The sequence below is a fragment of the Takifugu rubripes genome, chromosome 1, assembly GCF_901000725.2.
Source record: "Takifugu rubripes chromosome 1, fTakRub1.2, whole genome shotgun sequence".
Taxonomy (NCBI): domain Eukaryota; kingdom Metazoa; phylum Chordata; class Actinopteri; order Tetraodontiformes; family Tetraodontidae; genus Takifugu; species Takifugu rubripes.
This window is the reverse complement of record NC_042285.1, coordinates 18422071-18445094: the sequence shown is the minus strand read 5'-3', so window position 1 is coordinate 18445094 and position 23024 is coordinate 18422071. Positions and strand designations below refer to the sequence as shown.

The following is a 23024-nucleotide window of genomic DNA, read 5'->3' as shown; positions in this document are numbered from 1 at the left end:
TATACATACAATTAATTAGACAAACCACACAGATTCTTTAAAAGTTACTTTAATTACATGTTTCACAGGGAAATATGAATGATTAATAAAAAAAAGCTCTTTTAAACCACTGAAGGGTGGATGATCTAATAGTGCTAAACTGTGGATTGCAGCATTGAGGCAACAATAGTGCAACTGCACTGGCGCATTTACAAATAATAAATATTTGATAAATGCCGAATAGGCTGTTATCAGTTGCCACTGGCTCTGCTTAAGAATTCCTCCCTCACAAAACAAGTTGCTGGTAATGAAATAACGGTCTTGAAAATATATCTTATAGTGCCAAGGGTGTCTTGTCAAAGTGCTATAGCTAAAATAAATCTATAAATTGTTTAAAAAAGAATTATAGGGACGTGTGTTTGAAAACATTAAATTCAAAACAATCAAGTAATTAAAACCGTTATTATATTGTGCAAAGCAAAAATCCATCTACTGCTGCTTTTAAAAGCTGTTTTAAATTGCAAATTATTTTCAACATCAGCCTGTTAAAGCATTCCCAGGATAACTGGATCTTTTTATCACAGTTAATACGGTGCAGTCTGGTCCATTTAGGGGGCAGAGAGAAGAGAATCCAGTGAGACTGTCACTTGTTGTAGTCTGTCCCCTCTAAGTGGTCTGGGATGGGGAGTCCGGTGAGGATTGTCAGACATCTGTTCCACACGTTAAACACAGGACAGACCGGCTGAGCAAAAGCGACGTCGAACGTGTACAAGTGCTGCGAGCTCACAGCGTCGTAGAAAGACAGAGATCCGGAGTCGTAGTCCAACAATATTCCCAGGCGTCGCAGGTGTGGCGGGGGCTCCACGGGCATCTCCTTGCTGTTGTGGCGCGCCACCCACGAGTTGTTGCATCTGGACAGCACCCAGGAGGCCGAGTTTTTGCCCACCCACTCGTGTCTCGGCGCCGACTTGTATGCAACTCCCACTGCAAACCTGCATGTGATTAAAGTTTGAAGGCAAAGAGGAATTAGCTCTCATACGCAGAAGCTCGTTTATAAAAATTTGAAATGAAAACACTGATACCGATAATCCATCCATCACCGTGGCTGGTTTTATTAAAACTTAGATCCTATTTCTCATATTCAGAAAATATAGGTCAAAACTATAAACCCAAGGGTTGATTTGGTTTGTTCGATTTTACAGATTTAAAGCTAAATCTGTTGACAGCCACGGCAAGTATATAGAATTTAGCCTATAAATTTTGTTGCTAAATAAATAAACTATGAATATGTGGATAGAATCTTGCATAAAAATGTAGATGTAACCAATAAAATATCCTCTTTGGGTCCTGAAGCTTATATTAAAAAGAAAAAACACTCCTTGTGTGTAAAAAATGTCTCTAAGCATATCTAAATGTCAATATTTTTCATAATTTTGAATCCACATATCCACACAGCAGTATAAATATTATATTTACCATGTGCTTCCTCCAATCAGAGCTTCCCAGTAATGGCGCCCGCTGTCGATGTAGACGTTTCCCGTCACGCCGTAGCTGCTGTGGCTCGTGAATCGGTCCTGACTGTGGCTCTTTTTGGCCGACGTCTCGTCCCTCTCCACCGTCAGGTTGTCGTGAGACACCCTCAGCTTTCGGTGAGCTGACTTTGGGTCCAACCTGAAGGGCTGACCTTTGAAAAAAAAAAGGTTTTATTTTTTGGCGAGACTGATGCCTATTTAAAAGCAAACTATAGTAGTTCGGCATCACGTACTGTTAGTTTTGAGTTTTGCTGGTTCGCTGCTGCGGTTTCCCGCCTGGTTTATGGCTTTCACAATAAAGATGTACTTGGTTCCGCACTGGAGCCCGTGCACAGTGTAGTGGTTCTGCTTGATGTTTGGTACAATCATCCAGCTGTCGGCAGAGTTGCACAAACCTGGAACGCAGACGGACATCATGGAAACTGTCGATGAGGCATCGGCCTCATCCAGCGCTTGTAATCAAGGAGACAACAGCAGCACCGGGAAAATGGGGCGCAGCCTTTTAATCAACAGCTGCTATTTTGATGTTGTTAAATAAAGTGGCGTCTCCCCCTCACCGGGCAGAGGAGAATAATTTGCGTGATCAAATATGCTGTGACCTTGTCATAGCAATCAATTCAAACAGTACGCTGCTCATTTCACCCCCTGAGATAATATTGAGCTTATGCCGTGCGTGTGGACGTACGTCCCCGACTGGGACCTTCTTCCTCTTGCCACACGCCTTTGTCAACACTGCTTTGTATTTTGATAACATCTCATTATTCATAAGAGCCGGCACAGAGCTCCTCTCTGGTGTTGCTCTCTAATATTGTGTTTCAATTGTGTAAAAACAAAAATCAACAGATCGATTTCAATTGAAACCCATTGAAGACACAAGCATCATTCTTTCCTTCCGCCTCAGGGAGCTGCTGATGGACTCACTGACGACGTTGGACTGGCAGGTGAAGATGGCGTACTGAAGTTCATAGGACACCACGGTGAACTCGTCGTCCGACGTCCAGTGAACTGTGATGGTGTCGTACGAAGCTGTGCACAGCTCCTCGCGGATTACTGGAGGATTCGGTGCTGCGTGCACAAAAACAGAAGGCAACTGTTGCTCAGAGGGAAAAGCTGAAACGTTAACTAACTCTGCACAAAACTGGATTCAATAGTAAAACCAAAAAAAATGTGACTGGTTGTTTTGTTTTTCTCGCGAGTGTAATTTTGGATGGATGCAACTCCTCCGACTCTCACAGCAGCAGCAGCAGCAGCAGCGTTAAAGTCACTGCACAACGAGCACCAGAGCATAAATAATCAAACCGATTTTATCCAACAAAGCTAAAGCGGAACAATGTTAATGTTTTCCGTCTCTCGCAGCAGGCACACAACACACAACACACAACACACAACACAATTGATGACACCATTGGTGATATTTCATGACCTCACCTGTGAGGTAATCTAAATTTTCAAGCATTTTCTTCTCCCGTGTGAAATCCAGAGCAAAAGTATCAAATGTGTCATTCAAGTTTATCTCTGGTAACAACACTTGTGAAGATGCTGTTGCCATGGAAACCCTGGGGAGGGAAAAAAAAAAAAAAGAGATGCTCGTAATTATATGGTGATAATTTCATAGTTTTTGTTGACATCTCTTCACCTCTCACAGATGCTTTTAGCAGTTTGGAGGAAACGAGTGTGGTCCGCCTCCTTGAGCGCCTGGTCGGCTTGTGTGATGAGGGAAGAGGACCTCTCGATGCACTGCTTGCAGCCGGCTATCTGCTGGGCGAGCTTCCTCAGCCGCACGGCCTGGGTAGGAGGGAGCGGACACGTTAGACGAACTGCAGGCAAATGACCAGCCGTTGTAATGCCTGCTGCGCAAAGCTATGATCTGCCAGATGCCTAATTAGATTTCACCACACCAATTAAGAAAACCTTGCTGCTGGCTAAATCTAATTTTCAGGTTTCACAATTGGATTTTTCCACAGCGCTGCGAGCTAAGACCTGTTTTAAAGGTTGTGCAAGCACGAGCAAGGTTGCTGTCATGAAAGGTTCTTTAGCACATCACCCTTTTCCACCCCATCGCCTACTTAGCAGTGTTGAGGCAACTTCACATGAGGCGGCATGAAAGAAAGATTCAGATCACAGGAAGCAGGATGATCTGGGTTTGATACCCAGCGTGACACCAGCACGCCTCTGCTGTTTCACTTGAGAGGGACAAACATTGACTGTGTTAACCTATAAATATAGATGAGGGTTCCGCTTTATGAAGCTTTCATAACAATTGAATTGTTTCATTTCTTTAAGCCAGATTCCATGTCATTAGTCACAATTTTAAACACTTTTCAAACTCAATTGGCCAGAATTCCATTCAATTAAAAAAAATCTATGTACGCATTGTAAGTCAGGAGCTGTGTGATATAAATGAAAAATAAACAATCATTTTTGCAATATCATGACATGGACTCCCAAAAATCCACATCTATCACTCTAATTATTAAATAAGATAAAAAACAACAAGGTGACCTAAACAAGGTGATTTCTTTTTTTTAATCCCTGTGGAGATCGATAAAACCAATTTTGTAAATAATTTCAGCCCAACAATACATCAACTGGGCACTTCAAAGCATGCATGCATCATGAAATACGCAAACTGGGACCAATTTAAGACGAGGAGCCTAAAATAGTGCATCAATGAAAAACAGGCGACATAGATGATGGCGAGTACCTTTCCTTCTTTTATTTTGGTGGTTATTATTTGTCTTCGCTGCTGTATGATGTTGATGAGCAGGTCACACTCCTCCAGCAGCTTGTTTTCCTGTCTGGATGCATTTACCTGCAGACACACAGGTAACACACAGGCGATGCCTTTAGAGTGCGTTTTAATTTAAAGCCAGCCCCCAGTGCCAGGCCAGGGTGTTCAGGACAACTGCCTTCTATTTCCTTTAAAGTCATCCATCAACACGGCAACAGTGTCTGCAAACTATGAAGCAATTGATCATATTTGTCTTTAAGCGCACATTTCAGGGTTTATTGTAGGATGAATTTGGAAAACATGTTGATTCATATGCTGCTGCACCTCCCAGATAAAGCCATCCATCACCCTGTTAATAACTGAATAAAAAAGAAAGGTTAAATACCACAGAGGTGAAGCGGCTGCACCTCATGGACGAACAGATGAATAAACTCACCTCGACGTGCTGGCAGGTTTGAATAAGTTTACCCATCAGACTTTCCAAATCACTGGTCCTCTTGATTAGATTGTTGAGGTTAGATTCCAAGGATTCCTGCAAAACAAAACTGAAAGTGAGTTTTGTTTCCCTTTCTCTTTACAGGCTGCATCAGATTGTAAAGAGCTTTATCAAATGTGAAGGTGAGGACGTACAAGGCTGCCACTGGATCTGCCTCGCTGTGTTTGGGGCTCAGATCAGAGAGGAGCACCACCAACACACACACACACGCACACACACACACACACACGCCCACTCACTTAGTCACACACAGAGTCCATTCTGAGTGCCAAACATCCCATCTTACTGCCTGCTGAGGCTGCAGAGCTTAGCAGAGCATCTGCCAGTGATTTGGACAACTAAACCCCGGCTGTGTTAATCACTGACTCAGATCAAAAGCTTATGTTTCAAACTTAATCTCTTACTGTAGTGTGTGTGTGTGTGTGTGTGTGTGTGTGTGTGTGTGTGTGTGTTTCGAGGGGCATGATGGTAGCAGTTCAAAGTAGCCCCAGAATTAACGCTACTCTCCTGAAAAGATTTGTGTTCATTATTTGCGAGGGCTTCTGTGATTATAAAGAAAATGTTACAACACTCGACCAGCAAGTGGCAATTAACTCTGGGTTCAGGAAAAACAAGAGAGGAAGATTTCACCGGTTTATATGAAAGGGGGACGTTACGTTTTAAAAACGTAACGTCCCCCTTTTGAATCTTTGAAAAGACTGATGCGCTAGATTTGGTCTTTTTTGTTTTGGTTGTTAGGTGCAAATTGAAAATGTGGGCAAATTTTAAACTAGTCTTTAAAAATAAAGAGATAAATGTGTCAGGATCAGAAGTGACACGAGGTGACGGAAGAGGTTTCAGTCTTTCACATGTTGTTTTCCTGAGTACTAAAATAGTGAACGCTTTATTTTACTGCTCTCACAAACATGATTTATTCATGTAAAAGGAAAAACAGTGGAGCTATTTTGAGTTTTTTGAGGTGCAGGTGAAGCGAGCTCGTGAAATACACTCTATTAGTCAGACCTGGGGTAAGAATAGCTAACATGCTAAAGCATTTTGCTGGACCTACATCCTACGACATTCTCTAAAACCCTTCACGTGTTTGGAAAGCTCACTCCAGCGGCCTCTCTTTCCTCATGGCATTTCACGCTGATGAGAGGAAAGAATAGCAGTTTCCTTTTGTGTGTGAGTGCTTCTGGTCCTGCACCTTTGCTTTGGCCAGTCTGCCTTCCTTCCTTTCCCCGTCCTGACGGGTCACATTCAGGACTCGAGGTTTTATCCTGTGTCAACATCACGAATCCGATCTACTGTCAGGGTTTGCCGTTGTCATCCTGGTTAGTTATAATGCGCCTTTTGTTGTGGTGTGGTTTTGCACTGTGCAAACGGGCACTTTTCACCATTAAAATATTCAAAATAAACCTGTCAGTTCCTCTATGGAATGATATATAAAACTGCACGATTATAAAGGCTTAATAACACACATACACTCGCGTGTGTTTCTTCATCACCACATGCCTTTGTCTGAGACCTTCAGAGAAATGAGAGGAAATGCGGCTGCAAGTTTGTGTTTGGAAAAACTATGAACACACTCAGCTGTGCACCACCTGGGTCGTAGTGTTGGTGCCAGAAGGGGAAAAAATACATTGTTCTGTTTAGGATGGGAGTTTACCACGACACCATGGGTTCCAAATACAGTGGGTTTATGCACATGAGGTCCATAAAGACATAAAAATGACTGCAGGAATAATGAGCTTGCAGAGTTGAAGTCACTCTGCACTTGTAGGAAAATGTAATTATTCCTAGAAATGTAACAGCTTCCTGAATAATTAATGGCAATGCAAATTTACAAGGAAATGAGGAAATCTGTCATTTTCTGAGGCAATCAGTCAGGCAGTGAGTCCAGATGCTCCCAAAATAACGCGATGACAGCCTCCTGTGATGTTCCTCAGGCTGACCAGGATTAAAATTTCTGATGAGGCGTTCACAGACCTCTGGAAACGAGCAGATCAGGTGATTCCTGGAATGTTGGGTGCCACCGTGTGTAAAGTTGATCATTCGCAGAAAGAGAAAAAAAATCCTTTCGGGCACCTCGAGCCAAAACATGGTGGCTAACTGACGTACCTCCTGAGTGGGCATTTAAGAGACGGGATGTTTTCGCTCCCACATGGAGTGTGTATCACCATGAGGTGATGGTAGCAGATGTTTGGTGCGTCAGCGGCAAATAAACATGTTTACTGTCTGCAGCTTCACTCTGCTCACAGCAAACATGAGCAGGCCAGCATCAATCACAGTCACGCTTCCATATATAACAGAATTATTGAGCCGACTGGGTCATTTCTCATGTTCGGTGGCTCCTGACAGTTACTCTGGATTTTTTTTGGTTTGTTTGTTTTGTGTTGTTTTGTTTTTCGAGATCTTTAGATCGTTTCTTTGTGGCTACCCACTTCTAGCTTTCATTGGCTGCATTTTCATGCAGTATTTGTTAAGAGTGGTTGAAGCCTTTAAATCTGCAGCACATTATAAGAATATCCTGTGACTAATACAATAATAACAGCAAACACATGTATTTTACTGCTTTGTTTATTTTTGGTTTATTTGTTTCCTGTTTTATTGACGACTTCAGAATTATTTATCACTGGGAAAAAAGTCCAGGGTGCAACCGAGCGGCTAAACTAGAATCTGCAGGGTGTGTTTGGTGAAAATCTTTTCCTTTTAACAGGGAAATAATATTTAAGAACCTTCAGGAAGAGCCGCAGAGAAGTCCAGGAGATACAGATGTGCAATAAATGTGGATAGAAGGAGAATTCTATGAAAACTACCCCTACCCATAACTAAACTTGTTTGCGTCTCAGATTAATCTGAGCACCATGAAGGGGAGGATCAGATGGAAAAAATAAATATGTGCTGGTGCAACAGAGTGTTCGCACCCCTGCGTGAGTCACGCACGGACACCGCAAACGTTTGTGAAAACAAAGCATCCATTTAAAAATCCTGGAATTGCCGCAGTGTTTAATGAAGGAAAAAAACACCTTAGGATTAACGGAAAAGCTCGATAAGAATGAGAGAAGGCCGTAATCCTTCTCTAAGGTGGTGCTGTTGAGTTGATCTGGGAAAATCAAAATGACTTTAATGTAGTTTCATGCAGGCTTTACAAAAAGCTCCCCAGCATGAAAAAAGACATCATGAGGCTGCTGCACACAGGAGAGTGGCCCACACTGTCATCCAGGAGAAGCAGATTCATGTCATGAAGGTACCTTTCCACACGCTTCAGGTGGCAGCCTCATTTCATGCCTTATTGATACGAGAGCATCAGTGGAAGTGAGTAATTCCACTTAACCCGAAGCTGCCACAGCAGCCGTTCGCTCCGTATCACCCAGACCTCCTTCTATATTTACTTACAGCTTATGATAAAAAGGATGGAAACCTTGACCGACAAGTTTTGAAATGTACATCCCCTGAATATAAGCTGTGTTTTTTATTCTTTCCAAACTAACTGAGTATGTGGCCGTTTTCAGCAGAGACCCTGGAGGCTGAGGAGCATTTGGAGCAGATGGAGAGTTTATGTGGGAACATATAAACAAAAAACAAACAGTGTGCGCCCACCTTTGGTGCAGTGACAATCACACACACACACACACACACACACACACACACACACACACACACACGCACACGCACGCACTCATTTTGTACTTCCATCTTTATGAGGGCATTCATAGACATAATGCATTCCCCAGCTCCGTAACCTAGCCCTAACCATCCCAACTAATCATAAACCCAATTCTAACCTTAACCATAAAAAACACACATCTTAAAACTCTTCACATCCTTTGAAGTTGTGAGGACCAGCCAAAATGTCCTCATTTCCCAAAAATGTCCTCACTTTGACTGAGTATTTTGGGAGTCAATATATAGCAAGTACAAGAACACACACACACGCGCAGTGCAGCAGTGCAGCAGTGCAGCAGTGCACTTTAGTGGTGTGTTCCAGAGAGGAAAATGCTTAACATCTTGGTCTTTCCATGAAATTTGTTGACAACTCTGGGCAGACCCATGATTGCCAATTTCAACTAACTTCCTTCCTTCCCAACAATCATGCATCTTCCTTTCCCCTGCATAATGAACGTTAACATATCTGCAGCTGCCATGAAAAGGATACTTTTTTAACCATCGACATATCATTTTAGGCACTCTCTTTAATAATATATGTCTTTTAATATTTCATAGCATTTTACTGAGCCTGATATCCAAAATGACTCCTTTTAAATCATTCATGGAATCGAGCTGAATTAATATCATAAATAAACAGGGCTGGCTATTTCAAATGAACGTTCCGCTATGTCGATTCCTGCACGTTGGCGTTGTAAACGATCGTTTGTTTTGGCTTGTCGAGCTTAAGCAAGTCTCTGCATCATCACACGGGGACACTTAAGAGCTTTTCAAACATTAATGAGCTTTTGTGGAGGTGTCGGAAGTCTCCCTCTGTGTATCACAAACCTCGGAGCGTTCCTCTACCTCAGCACCGTCTCCCTCCTACCTTGAGTTTGTCGTATCGATCGCCGAGGGCCGCCACGTGATGGTCCCTGTGTCGACCAACCAGCTTGCACAATGCGCAGATCAATTGTTCGTCGGTCACACAGTACATGTTGACCTTCTCGTCCTCGTGCTCCGCGCACATTATCCCCCGCAGATGGGAGTCCAGCAGAGGCTCCATGAGGCGGTGACCCGTGAACGGCTTCTTGTTGGGGTGGGTGGCCTTGAGACACTCGTCGCAGTAGGACACCTCGCAGGTGATGCAGGTCTTCACGGCATCCTGAGGAGGATCCTGCTCACAGAACTGACACGGCACCCTGTCGCCGGGTGACGTCATGGCTCTGCTGTCGGGGACGGCTCCCTCGCGTCGCGTCTCTTTGGGAGAGTTGGGTCCGCTTTGCGATGCCTTCTGGTAACGGTCAATGATGTTCTGCAGCGTAACGTTGCGTTTGAGTCCCTCTAGGCCCCTCTGGTTGAGGGTGATGACATAGCGGCAGGTCGGGCACTGGAAGGCGCTGATGGATTGGATGGGCTCGCTGGGCGTGCAGTGTGACACCAGGATGCGGTGGGCGCAGTTGAAACAAAGGCTGTGAGCGCAGGGCAAGAGCAGCGGGTCCTCAAATAGCTCCAGACAGATTGGACAGGTCAGCTCCGACTCCAGCGTTTCCATTTTCAGGCAAAACAAAGTGAATTTGTCAGCGAAATCCAAGGAAGCTGATCAGCTATCTGTGAAGACAAGCACCAAAATCTACAATAAGATATTTGGAAAGGCAGAATTTCTCATTTTGAATAAGTAACACTTTGTGTATATTTCCAAACGATACTTTATTTTAGACTGTCAACTGTTCCCCACGTGATAATCGTCTCAGTATAAAGAATTCAAGTCGAGTTTATTGAATAAACACTTCTCCGCACCAAATTGGTGGATAAATTGATCCGTTTTATGGATATAATCACTATAATTACTTTTACTGAAAAATAATTGCTTTGGGGTGCAATCATTTATATGTGGATACATTTATACTGGGGGAGAAAAGAGAGAGCAAAGCAGCAGGCTTTATTACACAGAGCGTGAAGTTGGTTAACTCAAATTCATTTGATTTCCACTGTAATCTGATTATGGAAATGAAATAAATCACACTCCAGCTCACACACTCGCACAGACGAACAAATACTGTATCTGCGTCTGAGGCTACTGTTTGGTGCACTCCTCTGAACTCAGCACAATTTAATTTGGCACTGGAATAGTCTGGCCTGTCCGCATGTGTTCCCCTCGTCACTGTAGCGCACAGGCCAGCAGGCCAGTGAGGACTGACAGCTCAGCCAAGCAGAAGTCTATTGGCCTGCTTGCTGATGGCTGGGGCTCCACACCATCGCAGACACTAAGCCTTTGTTCTCTAGCAGTCAGACACCCCAGCTGCGAGCGGACGCACCGTGCTCACAGCGTCTCTCCATGTGAACTCCTTACCTCCGCTCATTATGTGTGGATAAGGCAAAAGCTCATTATCAGGACAGTCGGACACAAGTAGCCTTTTGAAGTTTTGGAGGATACAGCAATTACCCCTGAGCTGTCGACCTGGGTGTGTGCTGGACTTCCCATTTGGTTCAGACGTCCTCAGAGACTCAGCCACCGTGCCCGACAAGACAAGAGGCGATTGTTGCACTTGTCTCTTGTGACGACCCTGATGCATCTGATGGCCTTTGTTTCTCAGCTATTTTTGTCTGTATAGACAATGTAGCAGGTGGCCACAAGTTGTGTAGCAGCAAAGCTATCCAACACATCCTTTAAACAGAGGTCTGGGGCTGTAAAGCCACAATCAGCATTCACAAGAAAATATTTAGTCAAAATCTGCCTGACTTACTGCAATTTTGCTGGCTAAAACCAAAAATATTGCACGAAGAGCATTCCATTTCAATCATTGCAGAGTTTTAACAACATACAGAACAGGCACTGATCTCATCCCACAGGGTGCTAATTTGATCCGTGAGGAATAATCCAAACATGATAATCAACACTGCTAATAAAGAAAGCGCTAAACGTACACAAAAGCTTCAAAAACAATGCTCCATCACTGACATTCTGCACTCCTGCACCTCCATTCAATCTCAGTTTACCCACCGATGGATTTCGCCCCACTTTGCTCTGCCGATACATTTCTGCTGAAAGGAAAAACTTCTGACTCAGATCATGAAAAGGTGTTTATGACAACAGATGCCCAGGACGTAAACTGCGTCATGCTGTCGATGTGGGCATCCAGATGGCGAAGTCTTCAGAGCCCCAGTAATCCTGCTGCAGAGCTGTCATTAGGGCGAAAGATTGAGCAAGTGGTAGCGAGCACAACAGGAAAAGTTGCCCGACAATTCCAGGAAAGCCAGCTCCACCTACAGCTGGAGCGCCGGCCAGTACTGGAAGAAGAGAGAGAGAGACAGGGAGAGAGAGGGTGGGAGAGAGAGTGAGAGAGAGAGAGAGAGAGAGAAGCCAGTGTCCTCACAGCATAGCTAGTGCCCTTTCAGCCTTTCAGCCCTGCCCATTCAGAGATTCAAAGGGTTCCGGATCAGTTTCAGGTGTTTTTGTGTGACCATCCCTGTTTTGCATCAGCACGGTGACGGAGGTTGCAACTTTTGTCCCAACTGTGCTGCCGTGCACTCAGAGGCAAAAGCTGAGCTCACAAACACACCTGAGCGCGTGAGGCAGCAGCCGGGCTCACCTCTAACTGGAACAGAGGTGTGTTTACCGCCAGCATCCAGCAAATAAACAGCGAGGCCAGGACATGGAGTAATCACAGCACAGTCTCCAGAGGATGGTGGTGTGGAAAATCCCCCAAGAGCACCACAATTCCAAAGATCGCATAGATCTACGGGCGAACTTATTAAATGCCCCTTCGACTTCTCGACAGCAAAACAAAAAGACACTTTCCCTGACAGACAAGACCACAAATGAAGACAGGCAGCGCGCACCACGGTCCGCTGCGTTCCGGAATGTCCCAGTTGGCCCTCATATGGGAATCACAGAGGAACCATCTGCTCCACATGTGCCTCTCTTTCCAGTCGCACCCCTGCTGCGCTGCCTCTGAAATCTCCCTGCCATTCAGTGGCGTCCCCAGCACGCCTATCGGGGACACATGTGCACTGGAAATTAAAAAAAATTGCGCTAGAGTTCAGGCAGAACTTCAGTCCTGAGCCGCATTGTTTGGCAGTGTTGCTGATATTCACCAAGGATTCGGTGGAGTACAAATCCCCCAACTGGGAAAGACCTGGATAATTTCTTCTTCAAAAATGTGCTATTAAATTAAGATTATAGTTAATACAGAAAACATGTTTATAGAGCATCTGCACACCAAAGTTACTGGCAGAATTTGATAAAAGTTATTATTGGAATCTAAGAAACATATTAATAAAAAAAACACAATTTACCAGAATTTTCACTTTAAATCCCGCAAAATTTAGAATTCAGATGAGACATCATCCATTTACCAAGACCCAACACGAAAAATGATAAAAACATTCATAAAAAGTTCTGTTTCTGATGTAATAAATAGTAAATATCATCTCACTAAGTTATTACATTATTCCAAGGTTTCCAAAAAATGATCATTTAAATTAACAGAACTTTTTTATAAAATTAATAATACATAATAATCTAATAATTTACTAATTTAGACTTAATGGAGATATATATATATATATATATATATATATATATATATATATATATATATATATATATATATATATATATATATATCACTATTAAGAATGTATACTCAAATGATAAACACGTTCTTAAAGTAAGAATTAGGGTGTTTATACACCCAACAATTAGCTGCTCAAACACATCTTAATCCCTTTCTTTATAGTATTTTATCACCTTAAATAAGCGCAGTCTTCAGCCACTGAGTGGGTGCTATTGCTCATTGTCTTCTTTCTTGGGGCGGACACTAACATATTTATCTGTAATCCTGTCTTCACAGCGTGGCCGTGACCAATGTGTGGCCTGTCGCCGCTCCCTGCAGCAGCGGCCCACTCACATCTAACGCGATTTAGAGCTGCAGCAGCAAACCTGCAGATAAGATAAATCGACCTGATCTGCAGCTGCACGCATTACTGAGATTAGCGGCATGAAACCTGACATTACCTGCATCCATCATCACGGTAGTTTCATTACAGCATCTATAACAACTCATCCTGTGCTGTTTGTTTGTTTGTTAGCTTGACTGCTGTGCACTCATCCTGCAAAATTGTGTTTACTGACAGTAAACTTTAATAAAAGTCAAAGCCATTAAGGTAAATATCCTACCATTAATAAAATCAATGATGCCAGTGCCCTGTGCCATAGGCAGTCCCAGACACAGATGTACACTTCTTAGTCTTAAATCTTACTGTCTGTTCCCTAATCGTCAATTGAACTTGCACCAGAAGTCTAATTTCCTGTGCGAGGATTTGGCAGGTGGGAGGGAACATCCACGCCTGCCTCAAATGGAGGATCCCGTGTGTGCCAAACAGCAGATGAAATAAGTACACATTGATATGAGAAGGAAGTGGAAATGACTGATATCGTGCACAAACCAGTTGTGTCCTGATTATCAGTCTTTGCTTGAGCAAGTCCGGAGCAGTTTAGCGTAAACGTCATGTGACAGGAATGCGCAGGGCAAACCGGAATAAGGGCGACACCGTGCGGCTGACCTGTAAACTGTAGGTAACGTGAACGATTCGACCTGGATTTAACAGCCAGGTCATAAAAGCATTAGTATAATCACATGCAGGTAGTTTTTAGTTTAGTCTAAACAGTTCCACAGTGGCTTTAAAAAAAATACACATGGGATTCTCATCCTGTGTTTTAAAGCTGTGGAAAAACCCACACCCATCTGATCACCTCAGCCCAAGCTGCAAACCAGTGTGGTGTGTTTTTAAGACACACAACATGTGTTACCATGGTGACCGCTTGATATCTATGACACCAGTGATCAAAGGCGGTGAGCACATTCTGGTGGGAAGACGTTAAAACATTGCAGCTCACATTCGGGAACAAGTGGAGTTACTAATTAATGAGAGAAACAAAGACCCAGCTGCAACGTCCCAGACTGACTCTTCATTAGCTGCATGTGGAATGATTCCTGCTAGTGTGACTCTGTCCAACACATGTCCAGATGTAGTCGCAGGAGATCTTATCAGCGGAATATTTTATACAGGTCGGGAGTCGATTAGACTGTGAATGAATGGTTCTGGCTGACTGTAGAAAGGAGAAAACACCTAATGATGAATCACAGATGGTGGAGGCATGAAGACAAACACCTAAAACAAGTTGCTTTGGGTCTTTTCTTTATGATATCACATTGCTTGCCAAAAGGAGTCTGTTTTGATGCATTCATCCTTAAGTATCAGAGTGAATTGCTGCCCTGACACAGGAAACCGACTCTGGATACTCCCACTCCCTTTGACGCCTTCTGATCACAAAACCCCCGTCGGCATTCTCACATAGTCATCTCATGTCTCATGTATTATCCTAACATGCAGCAGGCTGTGAACACAAGGCCAAACATCCTGACTCGCTCGGAGGGTTGGAAACGTCTAATGACTCACTGTTTCTGCCCGATAACATGTAGCACACGCTTGAAAAAGTTGGATTTTCCCCCTCACTTACCTGCCACATGATTATGTCCATTAAGAGTCTCAACAAAACAAAAAACAAACACTTTAAGAGCTGGTTTCTGATGATACTTGTGTTGTTCCACACCATAGATATAAGGGAGTCCTCTTTCCTGCTCCCTGTGAAGATCTGACCCTCTAACCCTGTCCTGAAGACCCAGTTTCAACTGGGAGGAGGATCAAAACTTTCCAGCCGCTCCTCTCCTCTCACTCAGTGCTGCACTCACTGCATCGTTGGCTTCTAGTGGCCAATCGCAGGAGAGGGGCCGGACTTCAGCCATCACTTTAGGGCTACTATAACACGGAATGTTGCCACAACTCCCAACAAAACATTGTTGTTCCTCATCCTAAAGCGAAAATAAGCCGACAGCTCAGCAGCACACGAAAACAACATTAGTTACGCATTCTTTCTCAAATGTTTTTCAAGTGACTTAAACAGCTGTTGGAATTGTGCCCATCTAACTCAGCACTGTTGAGGAACCGCAACAGTCCCTAAGGCAAAGGAATGAACGCAGAACGGAACGAGGAAATCGGAGGGGCTACCCCACCTCTGGCGTGAGTCAGCAACCCAGTCCAAACGCCAAAGCGGACAACACAAACCCAGACGCCTTATTGCTCAAGTGGTTGTCGACAGGTTCCGGCCAGAGCCGTCTGAACCCTCTGCACACGCAGCAGCCGTTTGTCTCAAGGCAATCACACCCTTGACGGCGAGCAGGCTGAAGTGGAAACGCACTGGAATGCACTGCGGTTGCAACAGCGTTGAAAGTTGCCTCAGACTGTTGGCACCGCTCTCCTGCGACGTGGAAAACGCGGTCCCAGCACGAGCATGTGCTGACAGACACAACTTTCACCCAGGCGGCGTTTGCCGATCAGGAAAACTTTGATCAGGTTCTCAGTTTTGGGATCCTGACGTCAGAGGTATTCGGCTGGAGGACATGACCTGAGATGAACCTGTCAGCAACCGGAGGTGAAAGGTTTTGATATTGGATCCGCTCTGGAGAATAAACGTTTTTGTGTGGTTTCGCCGCCACACAGGAGACAGGGAATGATTTGGATTAGACCCGGGGAGAAAAGGGCTGATTGTGTTTCGGCTCAGACGGCTGGGTTCAAGGTTCACAACATCGTTACGGGAGAGCAATGAAACACGTCATTCTTGAAGGTATCTGAAGAAAGGAATCCACATCCGCATGTTTTGCTTAACTGCACGTGAGATGCACTCCTCTGAGAATCCAGAAATAATGAGCTTGTTTTCAGGCCAGCAGGCAGAAGACTGCAGAGTTTGCTCATTTTAAGAAAGGAAAACTGTCTTACTTTCTCCGAAGTGTCACACTTTGGAAATTCAGATGTTCCCTTACCTCCCAGTCACTCTGTGAGTCAAAGCAGACAGTCCAGGGTCCGGGTGACAGATGAGCGGTGCCCACCAAGAGATGTTTCTACAAACATCGACTTCCTTCAGACACCTCCCTTCAGCTCCCTCTCTGCTGTCTCACAGCTATCTGCGACAGTTCTCCCCACACAGCCTCCTCATCTCTAATCCTCTGAAGGAAGTGGAAAGCGGGCTCCAAACGCTTCAGCCAGCCAGCGACTTCTCCTGCTTTTTCTCCCCTTTTATTATTCCGCTGGCTGGGATCATTAACTTGGTCCCATGAGAACACAAGGAGGTAAATAACACCCCTCCTTCCTGTGGGAGGTTGTCAATCACAAATGATGAGGGTGTGTTTGGATGCCAAAGGGACGCTGCTGATTGGTCACTGGGGATCAGAGGTGCCCCGCATGACAAACGGGTGCACCAGGATGGATGGGCCTGGGATGCTCAGCTGAGGAGGTGCATGCATTTAAACAGGAGTCTAGTTATTTACATGTGATTAAACACAAAATGGAAACAGGAAGCCAATCAAAGTTGTCTAGTTGATGTGGAAATTGTAGTTTAGCCTCTGCGTCCCAAATGTCTGTGTCTATAATGAATCCCAAGATGTTTAAATGACTCTTTGGTAGAGTTGGATCACCCAGTGAGAGGACGGGAGGAAGGCATAAAGCTCCTGTTGCCATGGTTGTGCAGCAAGAGCAAGGATGCATCTTGGCGCCGGAGCCAAACGCCACTCTAATCTTTTCACTGGCAAATCTTCACTCTCTCTTCACAGCTTGTTTGTTTCTCAGTCAAGCTCTGCTGTCTGTCAGTGTCTGGCTCCTTCCAATATCCCATGCCAGTTTGTGGCCCGCTGCATTCTGGGAGGCAAAAGACACAGTTAAGAGGAAAAACAGACCCTGAGATGGGTCACTCAGCTCCCAGTGACCAACACTAAACTCTTAGTGTGGACAAGAAAGAACCACTATAGACAAATAAAGCGTGAACGCCACTGTGATTCCTCTAATGGATTTGTAAACAGCCTCGCACCAGACGGATTTCCCATGTAAAACACGCACACAGGCGTGCTGAATTATTTTCACATCGCTGGAATAAGTCATTTACAAGAAAGAGGAAATCTACAAGACGCCGCCGTTGCCTCTGCCCAAGGCCACGCATTGCTGTATGTCCATAAATTGTTTTCGGAATAATGAGATTGCGACTTCGTTTCATTTCGGCTCCGTGAAATGCCATAAAATTCATGACATTTAAATGGATTGTGGACTCCCGCGTGACATTTGGGCTCTTTTCTAAAGGTGGAAATGGTTTGCTCCTATAAACATGGTCGACTCAAAGTCCTTTTCATGTCTTAGCTGTAATGAAGGAGATGATTCACTTCTTAAAACCGTGAATTTAGATTGGAAATCACAAACATCCTTAAAAAAGAAATTTTTTAAAATGAATTATTTAATAAACAGATAAATGCTTAAACATATTATTCAAGGCTACTTCATTGTTTGGATTATTTAAATAAAACTTCTCCTAAAGCCAAAAAATGCAAGAAAAAGATGAAGCTGCTCTTAAAAAAGCAAACATCAAACCTATGTGACAGCACTGTTTAAATAATTATTTGAAACAAATAAATGCAGCAGCGGCTGCTGTCTAAATAAGGCCATTTGCAGCCTGAGGCAGCCTTGTTTATGGTAGCATCTGGCTGGCTGAAACTCAATTAATTGGTGTAAAAACAGTAAAAAAAAAAGGCCAGAAAAGCTCTCCTGACAGAGCAGATAAGTTAGAGGAAAACTACAAACAACAACATCATCTTCCTCATTATAATCATCATCAAGTTTAACTCACTTGTGCTCAAATCTATATGTAGACATGTGGCGCACATGTGCACAGCACACAGGAAACTGGATGAAAAGACGTTCAGACTGCAAGAGTGAGACGCTCGGCCGTGGCAGACATGCACCCCATCAACGCTTCACCCTCAGATCCAGTAAGAAGCTCAGGCTGACTTACCTGAGCCGCGTGGGTCGATTCTCTATAAGACAGGAAGGAGATGGAGCTGATGCTCAGCGTTCTGCTTCAGCAGCACATGGATGAGAGGCTAAACAAAACGCTCAGCAGTATCACCCCCCAGTCGGTTTCCACCCCAGCCGTGTGCTCATGTGAGCGTGAAACGTGCCCAGGAAGCGTCACTTCCACTGGGTCACTTCGTGGATACCGTCTCCATTAACGCCGGGGTCCCACCCCCCCCCCTACCACTCCCCCTCTGTGGGGCTGAGCGTTTGCCCCCTGGCTCTCCACCCACAGCAATAAAACAAAGATGTTGCAAATGGAAGGACAAAGGGGCCGCGAGGTGTGGGGGTGCAAGCCTTGGGGAGCATATTCTGATGAGTTTTTAACTACACAACCTGGTCTGGAACAGATGGGATCCGTCTCCAGGGCTCTGCTGCATGGCTGCATTTAATAAACTCTCCTGTGCATCCTCACAACCGCCGTCATATTTCTGCTGCCTCGTGCACATACGAGATGATGCTTGCCACACACAACCCAGGGCAATTAAAGTCTGAATACACACAGCTAATTGAGTCAGTGCACGTGCTGGCATGGAGACTGTCTTTTTGAGTGCAAACACCAACAAGGACCATCCAAACCAGCCGCTTCCCAATTTTGCCAATAAGACGGATAAAAAAAATGGATGAGCGGTCTGTTCTGGTCGTGGCATTAGTTCAAGTTTTTAATTGCTTTCACCCTGACGGCAGTCACGTAGTGCAGGATCAGCCCAGACATCAAACAAAACATGAGCACGAGGCCTCTCATCAGACGCGCTGCTCGGGGGGAATCAGAGAAGAGAAAGCACAGGGTGAGATGTTTGAAGCTTGCTGGCTGAGGTGAAGCGTCAACTTTCGGATGGCCTCAGTCTGAACGTGTTTGCAGCGCGATTAGCTGGTCCTGCGTGCGTCACTGAGGTGAGCGCTGACCTGGAATTGATTTATTTTTCTTCCTTTGGCGTGCTGCAGCGGTGCTGGCGTCGTGTTTATAGAGCTGTCACAGAGCTTCGCAGCATATAGCGAATAAAGAGACGCTGTTGTTTAAAAGGTAGTCTGAAATAATTACTGCATCCATTATTCTGTTTTCAGTGTCAATGTTCAACCCCCCCAACCCATGCACCCTCAACCTTATGCCCCCCTCCTGCCACACCCACTCGTCTCTGATTGGCCACTGATGGCCTTGACTGAGTGTGCATATGTATTGTTCACTGTGGTGGAGTAAATAATGGTAAATGTTATATTTATAACATCTCGGAGAGCCCCTTGTTTGGGGAAAAGCCTCCCACAAGGGCAGAATATTCACATTCAAATACATAATAAATAATTGGATCTGCAGACTGCTGCAACCAGGGTCACACATGGACCAAGAGGTGCTTTGCCTGTTTTGTAATTCACAATTAGCCCTTTGTTTTGTAATTTTCCCTCAAAAAAATCTTTAAAAATGCAATATGTCATCCTTAAATATACTCAAAGAGTCAATGATGTTGCAGCTTAAACTTGTATCATTTCAGGATCACTTTATACCTGATCCTGCTTTCTGCTGGTCACTAACATTACAGCCTTTCCTGACATGCAAATAAAACTGTTTGTTCCTAAGACATATTCCTCCAATAGAAGCTCAAATTGGAATTGAACTGAACTGCTCAAGTCCGATAAACCAGACCTATTACTGCCAAAAGTCTCTCAGCCACTCTTTCCTCACCATTACCATCATTATCAGGAAGCTACATTATAAAAAGGCAGCTTCAGCTAATACTAGGCTGCTGACCTTATCTCACTGAAACGAATCAACAAAGGCATTTGGGGGAAGTACGTCCATGTGTTCTGCTCACTCCTCACCACAGAACCATTGCCTGGAAGTCTTAGCGTTTATTTTCTCCCCTTAAAAAAAAATCATCCTTCAAAAAAGGGTGCGGTGAACGTCTGCTGCATTCTTGATGCTCAGTGAAGTCTGTAATTGCTTCCAGCTCTTGAGGGATTTACTGCACAAAAAGAACGTGTCACAACTTTATCAAGAACATCTTTGAAAAACACGGTTCTTATTAGACACAGAGCCACGGAAGTTGTCAAGCACTCTGATAACTCCACTCTCAGTCTGGCAGCTTCTTTCTACCAGTGACATCCGTTATTGGCCCGCTTCTCCTCCATATTCCAACTTCCTGGTCTTCGCAGCACCGTCACTGTACTCAAAAACACCAATGTCTGAACCGCTGGAGCAGATCTGAGTCTGCTGTGTTGTTCTCGTGCTCCCATGGTGACGAGCTCCAAACCAGAGGAGCAGAATTCCAAGCCGTGCTGTAGGAATGTGAGTCAGGGACATCCCAGTCCAGTCCTCAGGATAAAACACAACATAAAACTTGGCAGGAACTGCCTGGATTAACGTCAAATATGATCAATCGGGCCGATCAAGTGCTGTTTTTGTTGAGGATCTCGACTCATTGGGGCCCCTGAAAGCAACAATCAATCCCTCAAAAATTGCTCTAAGACAGAGTCTGATACTGAAACAGAATTATAGCTTTATCTTCTTTTTATTCGTGTTCTGCTGGAGGCAGATAATGATTTGGAGAAAAGGTTTGTGAGATTTTAAAAAGCAACACCTGTTCAGCAAACTTAATTGTTCCCCTGACCACAATATAGACAGCTTGGACCTTCAGTTTTGGACAAAAGGCTGACCTGAATACAAAAAATTACTTTTCTTTTGTTATAAAAACAGCAATGATGGAATGAGCATTCAGACAAATAGCAGAACCAGATGCTCCCATGAAGAAACACACCGAGAACCAAGAATGAGTTTGTCAGATTTCCCTATCCACAGTTATTTGGCAGAGTCACGCACCGTGTTCTGCGTTAGTGCTCACCAATTATACCCTTCACTCCTTTAAAACAAAGCCTAAAACCGAACCAATGGCAACAAATTGGCCGTACGCAGGAAACATCAAACTATTGCCCCCTTCAAAAACTTGCAGATGTTTTCTAATGAAGCCAAAATTCAATAACAAACTCCAAATAATGAAATTTCGAAAACTCAAACCTGTTTGTTGACTCCGTGAATATGCAGGTAAGTTTTGCTCACAGTCGCAGCACTCTGACGGATGTCTAACTCAGTGAGGAAAGAAAAATCTCCTTTGTACCTTTAACATGCTCTTGTTCCCTCTCTGAACACCAAAACAGCCTATTAGTAGTTTTTTCAACCACTTTATCTGACACACAACTAGATTTAAGAGCAACTGCCAGGTCTTAGCCCTTAATTTGACGCCATTTAAAGTGTCTTATCAGATGTTACCTGCTTCCCCATGGCTCCGCTGGTATGTGTCTCTGCCCTGTTGAGTAAACAGTGTGTGACTGTGAGGCGGCTCTGAGGTGAGACAGGCAGAACACAGGAGGTCGAAGGTGTTTCCCTGCACGTACACTCCCCTTCTCAGGGGTGTGTGCACACGCGCATACCTCGCCGATATTACACGTGGCTGCTCGGCTCCACTGCAGGTTTGCACAGAAAAAGCCCCTCAGAGGACGAGTTAACCCTTAAACAAGCTGAGGAGAGGCAGGAAGATCGCTATGGTCTCTACACATGCATCAGTAGAGCTGTGCTGATCCCAGCACTGATATCCAGGGCTGTGAATATTGTCTGAGGATGATAACGCTCCAGCAAAGAGGAAAGCACAGGAAAAATAAGACCAAAGCTTTCATATCAGAGGCAGTCAGCTGAGGCCTGCTGTAAGGCAACGCCAGTTGGTTTCCTCCACCCTAATGACAGTTCATCCTGAGAAGAAAAGTCCATCCAAACACACAATCCACTCGCAAGAGTGAGATCATACTGGAGGAACCGATTGTACGTCCCTCAAGGTCACCAAGAATTTCCTCCAGGCTCCTTCAGGACACGTCTCTCGGCAGCACGTTATGATTCATGGCAGATGGACGACAGCAGCTCGGCTGTGATGGTCACTTAATGGTTGCAAAAAGAGGTAAAGGGGGAAGTTTAAAGTAACCGCATGCTAAGAAGCAACAGCGAGGACCGGGTCAGACCAATCTGGCAGCCGTGGAGACGTCAGGATGGTGTGTGAGGTGCATTTGGGGGAGATCAGAGACAGCAGGGACCACACATGAGCTTTGGCAAAATAGTTAGAAATAAGAAGGATTATCTGACCATAGCAACACTTAGCAGAAATCTCAGCTCACATGTAGCTCAAAGCTCTGAATGGAAGTATAGTTTACATTAGCCGGAGGCTGGGAGAGCAAAAAGGTTAAGGTGTTACATGAATACAGCAACTCTTTTCAAAAGATGCCAGGCTGTGTGTACGGTTCAGGACGGTGGGAAGACACAAACAAAAGGAGGGGGGATTAACCGCCATCAGTACGCCACTGCTAAGCTGTGATGATTACACTCCGGCACAATCGCTCACTGGAGACGGATTTTTGATGACTTCAGCAGATTTGCAGCACAGCCGCCCCTCATGCATCAGCCTGATCAGGGGTCTAATCGCCCCGATTAGGTGAATTGTTCCCTGTCACACAGCCGACGCTCTCCATTCTTCACCTGCCATTTGGACTCATCCAGATGTTGCCAAGAAACTGCTGAAACTGGAACCATCATTATCTTTGTGGACTTTCATGTCGGATCTGACAGAGAGAAAATGATCCCAAAAGCCAAATTCCAACAAAATTATATTCCAAGGCTTTTGTTGACAGACAGGAAAATGAGCCGGCTACTGCTCCGTTCTGTAATTTA

At 44.5% G+C, this 23024-nt stretch overlaps 1 protein-coding gene across 7 annotated transcripts; it reads right to left on the bottom strand.

Moving 5' to 3' along the window:
• Positions 1-33: 33 nt before the first annotated feature.
• Positions 34-21660, bottom strand: mid1 (midline 1). 7 transcript variants are annotated; one of them, XM_003961874.3, is made up of 10 exons: positions 21582-21660; positions 9255-9976; positions 4679-4774; positions 4216-4323; positions 3148-3296; positions 2940-3067; positions 2433-2576; positions 1745-1906; positions 1456-1663; positions 34-971 (listed from the first exon to the last, which is right to left on the bottom strand). In XM_003961874.3, exons 2-10 carry the CDS (start codon positions 9918-9920, stop codon positions 623-625), a joined length of 2010 nt encoding a protein of 669 aa, XP_003961923.2. In that variant the 5' UTR covers positions 9921-9976; positions 21582-21660; the 3' UTR covers positions 34-622. The 7 variants fall into 7 exon arrangements, with proteins under 7 accessions (XP_003961923.2, XP_011607478.2, XP_029699663.1 ...); XM_011609176.2 differs by lacking the exon at positions 21582-21660 and adding an exon at positions 21330-21575; XM_029843803.1 differs by lacking the exon at positions 21582-21660 and adding an exon at positions 18264-18404.
• Between the last annotated feature and the right edge of the window lie 1364 nt (positions 21661-23024).

What these genes read in the sequence shown, in the direction of transcription:
- mid1 (XM_003961874.3), bottom strand. Translation starts at nt 9,920, where the DNA reads ATGGAAACGCTGGAGTCGGAGCTGACCTGTCCAATCTGTCTGGAGCTA. An exon ending in AAACCTGCCAGCACGTCGAG is followed by an intron (nt 4,324 to 4,678) that starts GTGAGTTTATTC and finishes GTGTGTCTGCAG; the next exon opens with GTAAATGCATCCAGACAGGA. An exon ending in AGCAAAACTCAAAACTAACA is followed by an intron (nt 1,664 to 1,744) that starts GTACGTGATGCC and finishes TTTTTTTCAAAG; the next exon opens with GTCAGCCCTTCAGGTTGGAC.